At 44.3% G+C, this 18,635-nt stretch overlaps 1 protein-coding gene across 1 annotated transcript in view; it reads left to right on the top strand.

Moving 5' to 3' along the window:
• The window catches only part of LOC142293751 (amyloid-beta A4 precursor protein-binding family A member 3-like), a 42,369-nt gene extending 23,936 nt beyond the window's left edge, over window positions 1-18,433 (top strand). The window contains exons 5-10 of the mRNA XM_075337839.1: window positions 2,570-2,731; window positions 5,901-6,065; window positions 11,886-12,098; window positions 17,439-17,558; window positions 17,634-17,774; window positions 17,856-18,433. Coding sequence (XP_075193954.1) covers window positions 2,570-2,731; window positions 5,901-6,065; window positions 11,886-12,098; window positions 17,439-17,558; window positions 17,634-17,774; window positions 17,856-17,927 — 873 coding nt within the window. The 3' untranslated portion in view covers window positions 17,928-18,433. The remainder of the gene's footprint in view (window positions 1-2,569; window positions 2,732-5,900; window positions 6,066-11,885; window positions 12,099-17,438; window positions 17,559-17,633; window positions 17,775-17,855) is intronic.
• Window positions 18,434-18,635: the final 202 nt, after the last annotated feature.

Raw genomic sequence — 18,635 nt, 5'->3', positions numbered from 1 at the left:
TGCAGCTGACTTCAGTTGTTGCTTGTTTGTATGTTTTTCTGCTTTGACTTTTGGCCTAAGACACACGGCATGAAAATCGAACCAAGTGGAATGCGATAAAACATCGCATTACACTTGGACCAATATTAGCTTATGTGCCAGTGTGTCGCCCGACAAGGGCTACTCAGATCCGGGCCACGGGGTCACTTCTGTAGGTATCACGGTGGCGTGACCCGGTCTGTGATCCCAGGCTTCACAGTAAGAAGGGGATTAGGTAAGGGAGATTGTCCATGACGCCACCCGTGGTGTGCGGTGAGGTAACGGAGCACCGCCGCTGCCGGTTAATGGATCCCGGTGATGGTGGTGGGCAGCAAGGTGGTGATTTCCCTCCACGGGTAGGGTGTTTGTGTCCCGGGACCCCGGTGAGGGGGTGCAGGTTGGAAATGGAGACGGTGTGAGAGCTGTGCGTCCGGTTGGACCGGGGGATGTTGTTACTCACAGTTCGCTTTGCAAGGAAATTCACACAGAGTCAGGAATTAACCATAAACTGCCGGAGTCAGCAGCCTTCAGTACGGAGGGTGTTAGTGTCCCACACACGGTGCAGCAGCCCCTGTTCTTTCCCTGCAGCCAGGTGCCTCTTTCTCCACTCTTTCTTTCTCTTTCCTCCTCAGCCGGGAACGGGGAGTCCACTCCCCTGCAGTGATCCGGGTCACCCTTGGTACCGGCGAGCCTGGCCCCTTCCTCACTACCAGCCTGTCCCGGCCCTTTTGGAGCACGCTTTAGTAGCAGCCCGGGAGCTACAACCCCGAGCTCCTCTCCGGTCTCTCTCTCCACACACTCTGCTCCAGCCCCTCCCCTCCTGCTCTGTTTTGCTCTCACACTGGGGGAGGTGGTTTGTCCTGCTGCACCGGTGTGGGATCAGGTTACCAAGGAGGGTTAACTCTTTCTGTGACAACCTGGCTTTGCCAGGGCGTCACACCAGCACCCATGAGCGATTTATTTTCTCAGCCCTAATCGGACCGAGAAAACAGTTGCAGCATGCTGCGGGATTGTTCAAGGATTCAAGTCTATGGGGCGAGAGAAAAATAGCACTGCACTCGCGGTACACCAGTGTAATGCGAGTGCAGAGCGAGAATGGCAATAGCCGGCAATGGAGGAGAGAGGGAGATAAATCCTTCCCTCCCCTCCGCAGTGCCAGCCCTCCCCTCCGCAGTTCCGGCCACTCCTCCTCAGCACTGGCCCGCCCCTCCTCAGAGCCAGCCCGCACTCCGCAGCTGTGGTCCGATCGCAAGATCAGACCCTAGTCGCAGTGACACTCTGCTCTGCTGTGTTGCCTGCGTGAGCCGAGTGTCATGCGAGGATCGCAGTAGTCCTCCGTGTGGCCCCGACCTAAGAATGTGAAGTGCATGTTCAATGGGGTTAAGAGCTGTTGAGTGACTGCCATTGTAGAATATTACACTTCTTTGCCTTAAACTCCTGAGTTGCATTCGCAGTATATTTTGGGTCAATGTCCATCTGTACTGAAGTGCCATCCAATCATCCTTGCTGCATTTGGTGGATTCAGAACAGAAAGTATATCTCTGTACACTTAAGAATTCATCCTGCTGCTTCTGTCTTCAGTCACATCATCAATAAACACTATTAACCCAGTGCCATTGGAAGCCTTGCATGCCCGGCCATCACATTGTCTCCGCAATGCCTTACAGAGAATGTGGTGTGCTTTAGCCGTTCCAAGCCTTCTTCATACTTTCTTCTTCCCATCTTTCTGGTACAGGGTGATCTTTCTGTTACCTGCCCAAAGAATGCTTTTCCTGAACTGAGCTGGTTTCTCTGGAAATTTGTTTTGTTTTTTTTTTTTGCCTAAGTGTAATTTGACCTTTTTATCTGTAAGTCTGATTAATGGTTTGCACCTCGCATTGCACTCCGTGTATTGGTTCGTATGCAGTCTTCCCTTTATGATAGACTTAGATACTGAAATACCCACTTCCTAGAGAGTGTTCTTCATTCACTTAGTTGGATGTTGTGAAGGAGTTTTTCTCCACCATGGAAAGGATTCTGCTATCATCCACCACTGATGTTTTCTGTGGACATCCAAGCCTTTGTGTGCGTCTTTTTTTTTTTTTTTTGTTTGTTTTTTTTAGCCTATTGGGGGTTTTTTTTCTCTTCCAGAGCTCCATTGACTACTTGTTCCATTTACCTGCTTAAATGATTGATTACTGCGGCAATAGCCCATTAAAGATATTTTGAGATAGTTCTCTTAGTTTACTTTTCATCCCTTAGAAAAAAAGGCAGCTACATATTAAAGAGCTGTATTTACTAAAATGACTCCAATTAGGATGGAAATACCCTCAAATTAAAGCTGAGAGCCTGCACTTTAAGCCAATATTGATCTTGATCTTGAATGTGTGTTGGTAAACAGCTAAAATGTGTAAACTTGTCACTGTTCAAATATTTCTGGACCTAACTATATATCCTCAGAGCTGTGGGATGTCAGTGCTGTCATACAGTCTCCATGTTGTATGCAGGAGGCTTATAGTGGTCATGTGTAATGAGTATTGTATTTTACACCTCTATATATCCTCTACTTTAGGAGGCTCTTATGGATCACCCTCTGCAGACAATCTCCTATACTGCTGACATTGGTAGTATATTGGTCATCATGGCACGCAGGAAATCGCCACGCAGTCCCGATCAACAATTTTCACAAAAGCGGCCTCATAAAATGCTGTGCCACGTCTTCCAGTCAGTTGATGTAAGTTCCTATTAAAGTCTATAATTTTGATAGTGGCTTTTGCAAATCTATGTTGGAGCAGAGCTTAGGCAAATATACTGTATTTTGTGGTTTTTTTTTTTTCCTCCACATTTTGGAAGAAAGTGGGGGTTGTATCTTATAGTCCGTATGCACCTGGCTGGGAGGGAGGGGGTCACTGTGTGCCCGCTAATAAAGAAAATAAGTATTTATTTCCTCACACCCATAATTGCACCAACCTCTTGGCACTGAAGCCAGCGCAGAGAGATGGGTTTGATTATGGGCGTGGGTAGTGGTGAATATTCATTACTTTTCTTCCTGCAGCAGCTGGGCAAGAACCTGTGTCTGCTATTAAATAGAATGAATATTCTCTGTTCCTCACACCCATAGTCCTGGGCGTGGGTAGCAGTGAATATTCCGGCAGCTGACATCTTCGTGTAACTGGGGGTGCATGGCATTGACGTCATGCACTGCTCCACTTAGGCTGCTTTCACACCTCCGGTTTTCCGCAATGCGGCACAATCCGGCACTTTTGAGGAAAATCGCAACCGTTTTTTTTTTGCTGCCGGTGGCGTTTTTTCTGCATAGACTTTAATTAGTGCCGCATTGTGCCACATGGCCTTGCGTTCAGTCCGGTTTTTGCCGCATGCGGCAGATTTAGCCTATGCGGCGGCCGGATGGAATGTTGCCTGGCACGTTTTTTCGTGCGGCAAAAAAAACCTGCATCGCGCCGCTTTCGGCGATGCGGCGCATTTTTCAATGCATGCCTATGGCGGCCGGATGCGGCGCAATGCGGAAAAAAACGCATCCGGCCGCCGCATGCGGTTTTTGCCATTGCGCATGCTCAGTAGCATGCCGCAAGCGGCAAAAACCGGACAGGCCCCATGGGAAAAACTTATGCAAAGGATGCGGTGTTTTCACCGCAACCGTTGCATAGCTTGCACAGCCGGATTGAGCCGCACAGCTCAAGCCGGATGTGTGAAAGCAGCTTACACGCTGAAGTCAGTTGCCGTCATCATAAGAGGATGATACGCCCTGGGGGATTGGAGTGATTGGGAGTATAATTGTTTTGTGTAAGGCATGTTGGGAGGCAACAATTCCAATAATGGGCTCATGATGGGGAACATATATGCAAAGATGGGTATCATATTTACCAGGATGGGCTCAGGATGAGAGCCATGTATACCAGGATGGGGACCCATACCTGGAAGGGGCCAGGATCGGGGGTTATCCCCAGAATAGTATCAAAAACAGATTACTTCCCCATTACAGCAGTGCGTTGTGAACACTTTTTTTTGCTTCAATTTTTTTTTCCCACTTCTATAACCTAAGTGCATCTTATGGTCCATTTTTTTTTTATTGTCTGCAAAATGCAGTAGTGTCATAATAATTTAAAGGTATTATCCTGGCTCCCTTACTGTATGTCTTTGGAGTGTGGGAGGAAACCCACGCAAACACTGGGAGAACATACAAACTCTTGCAGATGTTGTCCTTGGTGGGATTTGAACCCAGGACCCCAGCGCTGCAAAATTGCAGTGCTAACCACTGAGCCACCATGCTGCCCTGAAGACCTGCACCGTTGGTGGGCCTTGAGGACTGGCCTTGGGCAACACTACCTAAGAGGACTATTAAAAACCGTGAATCTTAAAAATACATGGGAAAAAACACAAAGCGTAAGTTCAAATCACCCCTTTTGCCTCATGATAAAAACACGCATGTGGTATTGCCGCGTTCAGAAAAGTCCGATCTGTCAAAATATAAAAAGAAGTCACCTGTTCAGTAAACACTGTAAGCAAAAAAATTCATGTTTTTGGTCGCTGTAATAACATACAAATACTGTAACAAGCAATCAAAAAATTCTCTCTCGCAGAATCGTATCAATAAAGACGTGTGTTTTTTGTTTTCACAATTTCTCCAAATTTGGATTTTGTTCCCCGTTTTCCAGTACACTATGTGGTTAAATGAATGTCAGTCAAAAGTACAACTCGTCCCGCAAAAAAACAAGCCCTCACATGTTTGCGGACAGAAAACAAAATTATGGCTCGCCTCTGGGAAGAAGGGGAGGACAAAAATGTAAATTAGCCTCTTTGTGAAGGAGTTAAATTCTGCTAAATTGGTGATCCTGTGTGTCCCGTTTTAATAGGCCACGTTGTATTGGTGTCATCATGCTGACCAAGCATCTACACATGCCTTTCTAAAGTGAAATGACTAGTGTTGAGCGGACCTAGATCCGCACGGTTTGAGAGCCGATCTGAATCCGACCAGTACCCGGGATTCGGGGATCTCTCTCTATCTCTCTCTCGATTTTACATGGACGCAGATTCCGGATCGGATCCGGACTTCTGCGGCAAGCCGATACTGATCTGCTCAACTCTAGAAATGACACATTAGTTCTATATAATTGTGTCACAAACTTATTGTGGTGCCACCCTTTTTTTTTTTTTTTTTTTTTCTCTTTCCATGCTTGGGTTACATTAGGCCTAGTTTTGTCCTACCGTACATGTCAACACCATTTTTGTTTACATTTTTAATTATATTTAATTTTTATATCCAGTAAGTTGTATGTTTATTAGCTGCTACACTGTCTTCAAACGTACCAAGTGTCATAATTGTTGCTTTGCTTGTAACATGGTCTTAAAAGGAATCTGAATCTGTCAGCAGCCTTTTGCTACCTCATCTGAGAGCAGCATGATGTAGGCAAAGAGATCCTGAATTCAATGATGTATCACTTCGATTACTGGGTGCAGGTGTTTTGATATAAATCAGAATTTTTAGATTTTGCTATGTAGCAGAGCTGAGAGCTGTCCCCACAGACATCAGTCTCTGTATGGAGATTGAGCATTGTCAGAGGTCAATCGCAGGAGGGGGTGTGCCGGACTGCTTTGTGCTGACATTGTAGTCTGAGCACTGAAAAGTCCTGCTAGTTAAACATACATAGCAAATAAACAGATCAGACCTTGACAAGACAGGTATCCTTGAATTATCTGTTAACCCTTGCAGCATGGTGTCTTCAGCTTTCATAGCAAAAACCTGCTCATAGATTCCCTTTAACTTCTTGAGAAAACCTCACATCAGACAGTTTGTAATTCCACCAACCTGAATCTGAGAAGCATGTTTTTGCTGAAATACTTTTGAGGCGTATCACTAATGACAGATATTTTTACCTCTTTAGGCTCAGCTTATTGCACAGGCTATAGGTCAGGCTTTTGGCTTGGCATACCAGAATTTCCTTCGCTCTGAAGGTGTGGAGCCTGAGCAACAAGAAAATACACGTGTGACCGAACAACTGTACAATGCAGACCTTGCACACTTCACCAAGAAAGAAAACACTAGGGAGGTAAGAATAAAAGTTTTTGCCTTGTCCACGACTGAAAACTACAATGCAAACCGTGAATTTCAAAGCAAGGAAATCCACTGTGGACACAACCACGGCATAAAATCCACCTTTAGTCAATAGTTGCTTTGCTGTACAAATCCTGTGTTGAATGAGGGATTGTTGTGTTGGGTGACATAGATGTATTGTAATTGCCTTTTTTCCTTATCCTGCCTATAGTTAAGGAAGGAACATAACTGTCTTCTACAAATACTAGATGTCATGGCAGTTAAATTGATCTAACTAAATGGGTATGTTTTCTTTCCACCAAAATGATTGAGCGCTTAATGATCAAATTGGCTTTACTCTGTTGTAGTCAACAGGGCTGTGGAGTCTGTAAGCCAAACCTCCAACTCAATTTCCCTGATTCCGACTCCCTCATACATGACTTATGTTTGTGATAAATTTATTATAGTAAAATGGGATCATCCGGCTTTTACTCATTACTATGATGCAATAATCAAGCTGTTTAGCTAGAATATAAAATATATTTATTGGATTACAAGTTTAGAACACAAAAAACTTTAATAAATTGTAAATATGCAATATACTGCAGTAATTGGGGGGGGGGGGGTGGGGATGGAAGACAGTTTTCAACAAATGTACGGAATAACATTTTTGCAATCTATGAATTTGTTTTGAGAAATAGTATCGCCTCCATCAGATCCTCCTTCATAAACGGGCTCAAATCTGACCAAATTATCTTAAGGCTAGAGAACAACCTCTCTGTGCTAACTTGGGTTGGTGGCAAAGCGGTGATCACATGGGCAACATCTCTAACAATTTCAGGGTATAAAGGAATTGCCTCATGCACAGTTAATTGTGAGGAACGGTTGAGGTCTTCTACTTTAAGAGCAAGTGAAAAACTTTGCTGAAATATGGTCAATCTGCTTGCTATGGGAGTGAAATCTTTTTCCCCATCGGCAATGCTTTGCCTGCTCCATGTCGTCAAAGTACTTTTCAAAATTAAACTCCTCATCCGATGAGGCTGAATTTACGGCAGCAGTAGCACTAGCAGGATCCAAGTCCTGGTGCTCTTGTCTGTCCTGTACCCAACCATCCTAGCTGCTACCTCTGTCAGAGCTTCTTTTCCTTTAGTAAGCTGTTGATCATCCAGCAATATACGATGACTTGGGTCGACATACACAGCGGCCAAAAGAATTTTATTTTCTAATAGCAGTGTGTCTCTCAGCCAAAATTAAGCAGCAATGCCATTTGCAATTAAACCTCCTCTTTGGGAAAGGTAAAACAGCAAGTTCTTCCACTCCTTTATGAAAATGCTGAGCTTTAAACCCTCAGCTTGTAATTTTCTAGTCACTGTAAACTGGTGATGAAGCAACTCCTTCAGTTCAGCCACCTGTGTCCGTTGACCTTCATTTACTGTTATCTGAGGGCTCGCAATGTCTACAAGAAAGGGTTTCAGCTCAAGCAATCGCTCAATCATTAAATAAGTGTTGCCACACCGAATGGCTGGATTGAAAATAGTCCCTTTTCCAACACGTCTCTTCAAGATGGAATCAATTTTAGGGGTTCTGGCAGCAATAACCAATTTCCTCACTTTCCCAATCAGAGTTCCAGCATGTCCCTCTTGTAAACTATCTATAGCCAGCTGCAGCGTGTGCACAACATGATGCATGTGATAAATAGAGAGATGTGAAGCAGCTTCAACAAGATCATTTCATTCTCATTTTGGATCATTTTGCTGTTTATTGAAAGTTTACACTTGCTTTAAGAAGTTCTTACTTTTAAACCTACTTTCCTGTTCACTCTAGAGTCTCTAGCAGTTCCGAGATGTTTGCAGGCATTCTTTGTGTCTTTGTTTTTACCCTTATCTGTAGAGAAGAAGCTTCACTACTTATATCTTGTAGCTGAAGTGCAGCACAGATTCATCTCAGCTAAAAGTCTAGATCCTTTCATCAGGAATAGAACCGACATTTATAGGACATTTCATATCTTTCCCAAATTCCTAAGAAGAAATATTCAGCACATTCTGCATTGAACCGCTGTACCCAATTTATTACATATTTTAGGATGCGGAGTCTGTCCATTGTATACCGACTCCACCAAAATGGACACCGACTCCATGACTCCGACTCCACAGCCCTGATTGTCATGATGGACACAATAAATAAGATTTTTAATGAAAAGTATCTTGTGATACAGTTGTCTGCTTCAGTGGTGTTAGATCTTTTAGATTTTTCTATGATGACTGAAGTACAATTATTAGCATTCCAGAACTTTTTACACTTACTGACAAATACATGAAGTATAATTAAAGACTCATTATTTACAGTGTTGTGCCTTATTTTCCAAGACTTCTGCAATTTGCCCTGGCATGCTAGATATCAGCCCATTCTTGTCTGATCAGTGCTTGGAGTTTCACAATTACTGTGTTTTTATTTGCCAACCCACTTTGAGGATTGACCATAGTTTCTCTATGGGATTAAGATCTGAGTAGTTTTTTGACCATTGATCCAAAACGTCAGTCTTTTATCTTGTGACATGATACTTCATTATGCTTAAAAAAGCATTGTTGATCACCAAAATGCTCCTGGATAGTCGTGAGAAGTTGCTTCTGAGTTATGTTTAGATGCCCTTCCTTATGCATGGCAGATTTCTTATGCAAAATTGTGACCGAGCCCACTCCGTTGGATGAAAACTATGGCACAGGACTGTCCTAAACAGTCTTAAAGGGAATCTGTCACCAGGTATTTGCTACCATCTAAGACCAGCATAATATTGAGACAGAGACCCTGATTTTTCCCAAAAAAAACAGATCTGGTTCAGAGTTTTGGTGCTTTATGTATGCAAACCACTCGCCCAAGCAACGCTGTGCTCAGGTACGCACAGTGCCCAGCCCAGTGCGAGACACTTGCAGTGTTTGATCGACTCGCACTGGAGTAACAACAGCATGATCAGATGCAGTTAAAAAAAAAAAAAAATAATGAAAAACCCTGCCCACCCTCCCCCACAAGTGATATGTTTATGGCTGGGTGCCGAACTATAATAACTGAAGCAGCAAACTATATGAATACCAAAATTTGTGTCCGTCTGAAAACTTCTGGCCATGACTAAAATTTTGACACAGCGTGAGGCTGTGACTTTAATGCTTGTACATCATTTGCACACAGTGCTGACAGAATGTGCCGTGATGAGGTGTGACAACCCCCGCTTATAACATTCATGTTGAGCAGTGGCACTCGTTACGCCACAAATCTTACTCCAATGCCCTACTGGAGTAAGATCAGTGGGGAGGAGCACACCACTTGTCAGACATCCTAGTTCATTAAGAGGTGTGTGCTTGACTCCAGTATGCCCCTTCACCAAGACCGCCTTTAACCCCTTCACGACCTTGGACGGATCTATCAGTCAAGGATCGTGTCCCGTTAAGCCCCGCCCCCTGCCACGGGCAGACGGCGGCGGTCGGCACACATATCAGCTGTTTTCAACAGCTGACATGTGTGCCTGCATGTTGCGAGTGGAATCGCTTCCACTCGCAACATTTAACCCCTTACATCTCGCTGCCAAAGTCTGGCAGCGAGATCTATATGCGCGCGGCCATGTTTTTTTACTTACCGCCGCCCCCACCGGAAGTCGCGTGAGTGATCACGTGACGTTCGGTGGTTGCCATCGTAGCACAGGGTCATGTGATGACGCCTGCAGCTACGAAGTTTCACTTTCGTTTTTTCTCGGCACGGAGCAGAGGGAAACCAGAAGTGACTGTATCTGCTGTTTACAGCTGTGTAGCTGTGATCAGCAGATAGATAAGAGCGATCGGATTGCTGATCGCTATAGCCCCCTAGGGGGACTAGTAAAATAAAAAAAGTAAATAAGTTTTAAAAAATAAAAAAAAAAACCTAAAAGTTCAAATCGCCCCCCTTTCACCCCATTGAAAATTAAAGGGTTAAAAAATAAATAAATATACACATGTTTTGTATCGCCGCGTTCAGAAATGCCCGATCTATTAAAATATAAAATCAATCTGATTGCTAAACGGCGTAGTGGCAAAAAAATTCCAAACGCCAAAATTACGTTTTTTGGTCGCCGCATGTTTTACGCAAAATGCAATAACAGGCGATCAAAACGTAGCATCTGCGCAAAAATGGCACCATTAAAAATGTTAGCTCGAGACGCAAAAAATAAGCCGTCACTGAGCCATAGATCTCGAAAAATGAGAACGCTACGTGTTTCGGAAAATGGCGCAAAACGTACGCCACTTTTATTGGACAAACTTGTGAATTTTTTTTAACCCCCTTAGATACAAGTAAACCTATACATGTTTGTTGTCTACAAACTCGCACCGACCTGAGGCATCACATTGATACATCAGTTTTACCATATAGTGAACACTGTGAATAAAACATCCCAAAAACTATTGTGCGATCACACTTTTTTTGCAGTTTTTCCACACTTGGAATTTTTTTGCTGTTTTCCAGTACAATATATGGTAAAACCTATGGTTTTATTTAAAAGTACAACTCGTCCCGCAAAAAACAAGCCCTCATATGGCAAGATTGACGGAATAATAAAAAAGTTACGGCTCTCGGAAGAAAAAGGAGCAAAAAACAAAAACGCAAAAACGGAAAGTGCCCGGGGGCTGAAGGGGTTAATGAATTGGGGCCAATGAGGCTAGCTGGATTATAATGTTAGACTTACGTAATATTCTAGGCGTGCATCAATTGAGAATTCGGATACTTGTGCGTTAGAAGAAAAAACATGTAATCTGAAAAGAAAAAAATAATGCAGTGTTCTTTTCTGTAGCTTTCAGATACTGAAAAAACATTCACAAGATGCCAGTCTCTCATCTGAGTAACCATTGTGATCCAATCATTCAATATAAGGCCGCCTTATACAGCCTCAAAAGCTCAGAATTGATTTACTGACCCATTAGAATTTACACTCCTCAATATTAAAATTTCATCACCAACTAGGAAGTTAGGAATTATGGAAAGCACATAATGCATAGGCGAGTTGGCGTGCGTGCCCACGATGAGTGTTACTCGCGTTTGTAACGCTGTGTGTTTTCACTGCTTCAAAAACTAAGCCTTTTACACTATAGGAAAAGTGGATGGGATTAATAGAAATCTCTTGCCCACTGTGCTTCTTTTTTACGCTGCATTTTTCCAAGCCGCAGCATGTCCGTTTATCTAGCCACTACGTTGTGGAATTATCCCATAGACGTCCAGCATTTAACGGGTTAACAGCCGGGGGAATGTAAAAGGCACATGACAGCTGATTAAATCAGACATGTGCCGTGAAAGATGCGGGCTCAGGCGCCGACACGACCATCTATGTACATGTTCGTCAGACAGTCATGAAGGGGTTAATAACCTCATTGATAGCATGTCAAGACGTTGTATTTCTGAGTGTGGCAGTCGTACTAGATAGGGAGGATTTTGTATAGATTTTATTCATCATTTTCATCAGTAACAGGTCTATCCCTCCTGTGATGAGAATTCCAACACTTTTCTTTCTTGGTTTTACAATTTCAATGTTTAGGCGTCTAGATTTCCTATGGATCCATTAGCACTGATTACAGGTATTTCCACATAAAAAAAAAATCCTTTTAGTTCTGCAATACCATATATTGCATTAAGACAGCCATATTGTCAAAGAATAGGCTTGTGGGGATAAAATGAATAAATCACTTCTGGTTTTCATTCATTTTAAGAGGAGATTTTTTTTTTCCCAATATGTCACTTCAGATGCAGATTTATCTTGGTTTGTTGTTTATGTGGAAACCAGATATCTTTCACACTTTTTTTTTTTTTCTTCTATCAATAGGTTTATATCCAGAAAGAAAGAGGAGAAATGTTGGGTGTGGCTGTGGTGGAGTCAGGTTGGGGATCCCTACTCCCTACTGTAGTCCTTGCCAATTTAATGCATGGAGGGCCAGCGGAGCGCAGCGGAGAACTGAGCATTGGGGATCATTTGACAAGTCTTAATGGCACAAGTTTAGTCGGTCTTCCTTTTTCGAAATGTCAGGGATTAATTCGGGTAAGAAATTGTTATGAAACAAGGTCCTTGCCACTAACTCTAGATACATTGGATGGAAGGAAATGTTAAAAGTTGATTTAACAGAATCGCATGGAAACTGAAAGTGTTACATATAATAGCTCAGACTTGTCCTATATATGCATTCACACACATATAGTAACAGTTAGTTGCTAGTGGTCATACCCATGGATTCCTAAGGTCCTGCAATGCCCTGAACATGAGGTAAGTGACAGTAAATCAGAAGAACTGTGCTACATTTCTAATTAGAGGTATTTGCAAATATTAGTACACCTACTAAATATTAGGATTGGATTTTGGCGATGGGCATAACCCTTTAAAAAGTCCTTTCTTTGTCGCTCCATTGGGAGACCCAGACAATTGGGGTGTATAGCTTCTGCCTCCGGAGGCCACACAAAGTATTACACTTAAAAGTGTAAAGCCCCTCCCCTTCTACCTATACACCCCCCGTGCGTCACGGGCTCCTCAGTTTTTATGCTTTGTGCGAAGGAGGCTGACATCCACGCATAGCTCCACATCTTAGTCAGCAGCAGCTGCTGACTATGTCGGATGGAAGAAAAGAGGGCCCATAACAGGGCCCCCAGCATGCTCCCTTCTCACCCCACTCTGGTCGGCGGTGTTGTTAAGGTTGAGGTACCCATTGCGGGTACATAGGCAGGAGCCACATGCTGTTTTCCTTCCCCATCCCTTAAGGGCTCTGGGTGAAGTGGGATCCTAATCGGTCTCCAGGCACTGGGACCGTGCTCCCTCCGCAGCCCCTGGGGAATCTGCTGGACAGGAGCCGGGTATCGTCAGGGACAAGGCGGCTCTGGGAGGCCCAGGCAGGGAATCTGGTGATCACACAACGGACGCGAGCCTGTCAGGGTGGGGAGCGGTCTTTCTCCACCACAGGGCTCAGGGTACTTGGACTCAGCCAGAGTCCTCCCTTCAGATCAATGTTCTGGAGATAAGGGCAGTGTATCTTGCCCTAAAGGCGTTCCAGCCGTGGCTGGAAGGCAAGCAGATCCGAATTCAGTCGGACAACTCCACAGCGGTGGCATACATCAACCACCAAGGCGGAACACGCAGTCGGCAAGCCTTCCAGGAAGTCCGGCGGATTCTGCTATGGGTGGAAGCCACAGCCTCCACCATATCCGCAGTTCACATCCCGGGCGTAGAAAACTGGGAAGCAGACTTTCTCAGTCGCCAGGGCATGGACGTAGGGGAATGGTCCCTTCACCCGGACGTGTTTCAGGAGATCTGTTGCCGCTGGGGGATGCCGGACGTCGACCTAATGGCGTCCCGGCACAACAACAAGGTCCCGACATTCATGGCACGGTCTCAAGATCACAGAGCTCTGGCGGCAGACGCCTTAGTTCAGGATTGGTCGCAGTTTCAACTCCCTTATGTGTTTCCTCCTCTGGCACTGTTGCCCAGAGTGTTACGCAAGATCAGGTCCGACTGCCGCCGCGCCATCCTCGTCGCTCCAGACTGGCCGAGGAGGTCGTGGTACCCGGATCTGTGGCATCTCACGGTGGGCCAACCGTGGGCACTACCAGACCGACCAGACTTGCTGTCTCAAGGGCCGTTTTTCCATCTGATTTCTGCGGCCCTCAACCTGACTGTGTGGCCATTGAGTCCTGGATCCTAGCATCTTCAGGGTTATCTCAAGAGGTCATTGCCACTATGAGACAGGCTAGGAAACCAACGTCCGCCAAGATCTACCACAGGACGTGGAGGATATTCTTATCTTGGTGCTCTGATCAGGGTTTTTCTCCCTGGCCATTTGCCTTGCCCACTTTTCTTTCCTTCCTTCAATCCGGATTGGAAAAAGGTTTGTCGCTCGGCTCCCTTAAGGGACAAGTCTCAGCGCTCTCTGTGTTTTTTCAGAAGCGCCTAGCCAGACTTCCACAGGTACGCACGTTCCTGCAGGGGGTTTGTCACATAGTCCCTCCTTACAAGCGGCCGTTAGAACCCTGGGATCTGAACAGGGTGCTGATGGCTCTTCAGAAACCACCTTTCGAGCCAATGAGGGATATTTCTCTCTCACGCCTTTCGCAGAAAGTGGTCTTCCTAGTAGCAGTCGCATCACTTCGGAGAGTGTCTGAGCTAGCAGCGCTGTCATGCAAAGCCCCTTTCCTGGTGTTTCACCAGGACAAGGTGGTTCTGCGTCCGGTTCCGGAATTTCTCCCTAAGGTGGTATCCCCCTTTCATCTCAATCAGGATATCTCCTTACCCTCTTTTTGTCCTCATCCAGTTCACCAATGTGAAAGGGATTTGCACTTGTTAGATCTGGTGAGAGCACTCAGACTCTACATTTCTCGTATGGCGCCCCTGCGCCGCTGGGATGCACTTTTTGTCCTTGTCGCTGGCCAGCGTAAAGGGTCACAGGCTTCCAAATCAACCCTGGCTCGGTGGATCAAGGAACCAATTCTCGAAGCTTACCGATCTTCTGGGCTTCCGGTTCCCTCAGGGCTGAGGGCCCATTCTACCAGAGCCGTGGGTGCGTCCTGGGCTTTGCGGCACCAGGCTACGGCTCAGCAGGTGTGTCAGGCAGCTACCTGGTCGAGCCTGCACACTTTCACGAAACACTATCAGGTGCATACCTATGCTTCGGCAGATGCCAGCCTAGGTAGGCGAGTCCTTCAGGCGGCGGTTGCCCACCTGTAGGAAGGGGCCGTTTTACGGCTCTATTACGAGGTTTTACTTTACCCACCCAGGGACTGCTTTTGGACGTCCCAATTGTCTGGGTCTCCCAATGGAGCGACAAAGAAGAAGGGAATTTTGTTTACTTACCGTAAATTCCTTTTCTTCTAGCTCCAATTGGGAGACCCAGCACCCGCCCCTGTTCCCTTCGGGCTGTTGTTCTTTGTGTACACATGTTGTTCATGTTGAATGGTTTCAGTTCTCCGAAATTCCTTCGGATTGAATTTACTTTAAACCAATTTATAACTTTTCCTCCTTCTTGCTTTTGCACCAAAACTGAGGAGCCCGTGACGCACGGGGGGTGTATAGGCAGAAGGGGAGGGGCTTTACAGTTTTAAGTGTAATACTTTGTGTGGCCTCCGGAGGCAGAAGCTATACACCCCAATTGTCTGGGTCTCCCAATTGGAGCTAGAAGAAAAGGAATTTACGGTAAGTAAACAAAATTCCCTTCATTGAATAATAACATTTGTAAGTTTACTGTCCCAATTTTTTCGTTTGAATTAGATCGTTTTTATTGTATAAATTCACCAACGTTTTACTATTTTCTCTAGATTGTACTTAGTTTTTTTTGTGGTTCGTATTGCAAAGAAAACTCAAAAGAAAAATACAAACCAACACCAGAGCAATGGTATATAGCCACATTAGGCCAAATGCAAAGTCCATTCCCCATGTATCACAGCACAATAAACTACCCACCCCTATGTAAAACCTAATACGATCTACAGACGCAACAATGGTTGGATATCCATAGTCAGCCTGAGATAGAGATAACAGCAAACCCATTTAGGGACCCCCTATGAATGATAAGTTTATAGTTCGGACAGGGATAAGTGATCCAATATTTTAACCCTTAAGTTATGAGATGCCATATCTGGGGAGTCCAGCCACCGTTACCATATATTTACAAACGTTTGTAATTTTTCCTCATACATATTCCTTTTCCATGCATAGGATCTAGTTTTATTTTGTACTTTAGTCCCTCTACTGTTGGAGAAGTAGGGTGTAGCCATTGGAGTGCTAATAACATACTATTCCAAATTAATAACTTCCTGGCTCGGAATAGTATATGAGAGATCTGTCGCCATGGAAGAGTCTAGATGTGTACTTGGGAGACACATGATGATTATTATTATTATTATTTATTATTATAGCGCCATTTATTCCATGGCGCTTTACAAGTGAAGGGGTATACGTACAACAATCATTAACAGTACATAACAGACTGGTACAGGAGGAGAGAGGACCCTGCCCACGAGGGCTCACAGTCTACAGGGAATGGGTGATGGTACAATAGGTGAGGACAGAGCTGGTTGCGCAGTGGTGTACTGGTCTGAGGGCTATTGTAGGTTGTAGGCTTTTTGGAAGAGGTGGGTCTTGAGGTTCCTCTTGAAGCTTTCTACGGTAGGGGAGAGTCTGATGTGCTGAGGTAGAGCGTTCCAGAGTATGGGGGATGCAGAACCTTGGATCTAATTGTATTCACAACACAAACATACACCCTAAAAGAGCAGCCACCCAAAACTTCACAGCATATGCATTAAATGGACATTAGTCTTCTCCACTTCTTGGACATAAATCGTCTGACAGTAGTCCCGTTTTAAACTATATACTAGGAGTCCTATATATGTGAAGAATAAGGAATAATTGTGACAGCCTTTGGGATTCTGAGGTAGCTTGAGTGTTATTGGGGTTATCCAGGACGATTTAACTTTTTAAGCATGTTCCGAAAGTAGTAGTAGTAGTAGTGGTAGTGGTTGGGGTAGTAGTAGTAGGGGTAGGGGTGGTAGGGGTAGTTGTTATTGCCTATTACTGCTAATAGCCAATACTGCCTATTGAGCCCGGCACCAATCTCTGCCGCTCAGAGTGGTCACAGACCGCTCCTGACAGAAATTTAGTGGTTTCCCTTGACATTACATTCACAGAACAAAAGCTTCTCTTCTGCAGTGCTCTGTTAACTGGGCATGACTGCCGACATCATTCTGATTGTAGCTGGCTCCCCGCTGCCTAACGGTGGTAAGCCCACTGTCAATTAGCATGACTTTTCCAGACAGGGCCCTTTGTAGAGCAGCTCTGTTCACGTGGAGCAACTGAATTGTAGGTAGGAGCGGTCGGTGGCTCTGAGCTAGTGCTGGTTATAACAGATAGTTGGCAACTACCTGCATGTTCATTCTTAGGCCCATAGTAAAAACAAAAAAAAATGATTTAGTTTTCAATTGTGTTACAAGCATGACACCACAGCATATTTTGGTTAACAGATCTGTTGGATAGAGTGAAATCTATTTGTAGTTAGTCAAAACGTTTCAATACTCCATCCCTAAAGCCTCATTCAGACATCCATTTTTTTCATATACGAGAAAACGTTTTTTTGGGGGTTTTTTTTCTTACTGATGTGAAGAGAAAAAAAAAATCTCCATTGTATGGCATTCATATGTTAAAAATTGAAATGTGAATGAGCCCTAAATCCATGCATTAGGAGGTGTCAGACCACCAGCGTCTTTCCCCATTTGTAAGTTTTCTAATTGAATCTTAGCATATTACTACTTCCATAGAAAATGTGCTGTCCCGTGTTTACACAGACTGCGCACGTGCTTTATAATATGCTCATCTGAAGAAGTCCTAACTGTGACCTTGCTTTTTCAGGAACTAAAGGGACAATCTGAGGTAGTGCTAAGCATTGTACGGTGTCCTCCAGTTGTTACAGCTATTATCCAGAGGCCCGATACGACCTACCAGCTAGGCTTCTGTGTAGAAGACGGAGTGGTGAGTGTCAAGCAGCTTTTAAAGAATAAGTGTTATAAAGGACACCACCTATTTTCATCTTATGTGCCTGTACAGATCTGTAGCCTTGTACGTGGCGGCATTGCTGAACGAGGAGGTATCCGAGTGGGGCACCGCATCATTGAAATAAATGGCCAAAGTGTGGTGGCCACAGCACATGAGAAGATAATCCAGACACTGTTGGATGCTACAGGAGAGGTAAGAACTTGCTTGCTTGCTTGCTAACTCAGATGAAAGCATTTTAGACTTTGAATTCTGATCTTATGCCTCTCCTTACAGGTCCACATAAAAACCATGCCAGCCTCCACCTACAGACTGCTCACTGGACAGGAGAGCCCAATGTATCTCTGAGGAAGTGCTCCATTTTTATTTGTACAGCGTTTTCTTCTCCTACTGAAAAACAGTCATCATATACCAAGAGTATTTCCACAACCATGTTGTGCCTATACGTCTACTGGATATCTACGTAGTAGATTTGACTTTTTTAGTCAGATATCAGTATTTCTATTTCTCCTCTGCCTCACTTTTTTGAGCAGCTACCAATGGAATAAACCTATGAGCTCTTGCTGTAAGGTCTGCTTGAAGAAGCCATCACCTGTGAGCACTGCTGCAATTTTATAGAATGATTGGGACATGGGGGCAGCATTGCATTTGTATATTTCTATTCATGAAAGAACAAGCAGCATCTTTGTCCCAAAGAAATATTTTTATTTTATTTTTTTTGTAAAAGGGTTAAAAAAAACAGAACAACATAATTGATGACTGCATTTTCTGCAGTTTACATATAGGATTGTCTAAGGCGTATGCTCAATTTCTACCCTTTTATATAGATGGGAATAAAGCAACATTGCCTAGTCTCTGTTCAATAGTTTCTTCAGTTGGAAAGTTATTATACAGCTGGCATATAAATGTTAGTTGTTCTTCATGTTGATCCACCTATGCAGCTTCCAGGGTTCTGAAAAGCAAATGTGACGGTAACAAATCTGATGGCTTGACTTGTCTATACCATGCAATGTGGATCTCCATAACTGGTTTGTGCCGCTAAATTATATGTTTTGC

The sequence above is a fragment of the Anomaloglossus baeobatrachus genome, chromosome 1 (genome assembly GCF_048569485.1).
Source record: "Anomaloglossus baeobatrachus isolate aAnoBae1 chromosome 1, aAnoBae1.hap1, whole genome shotgun sequence".
NCBI classification, from domain to species: Eukaryota; Metazoa; Chordata; class Amphibia; order Anura; family Aromobatidae; genus Anomaloglossus; species Anomaloglossus baeobatrachus.
The sequence above is the reverse complement of the archived record's forward strand: the minus strand, read 5'-3'. Positions and strand labels throughout refer to the sequence as shown.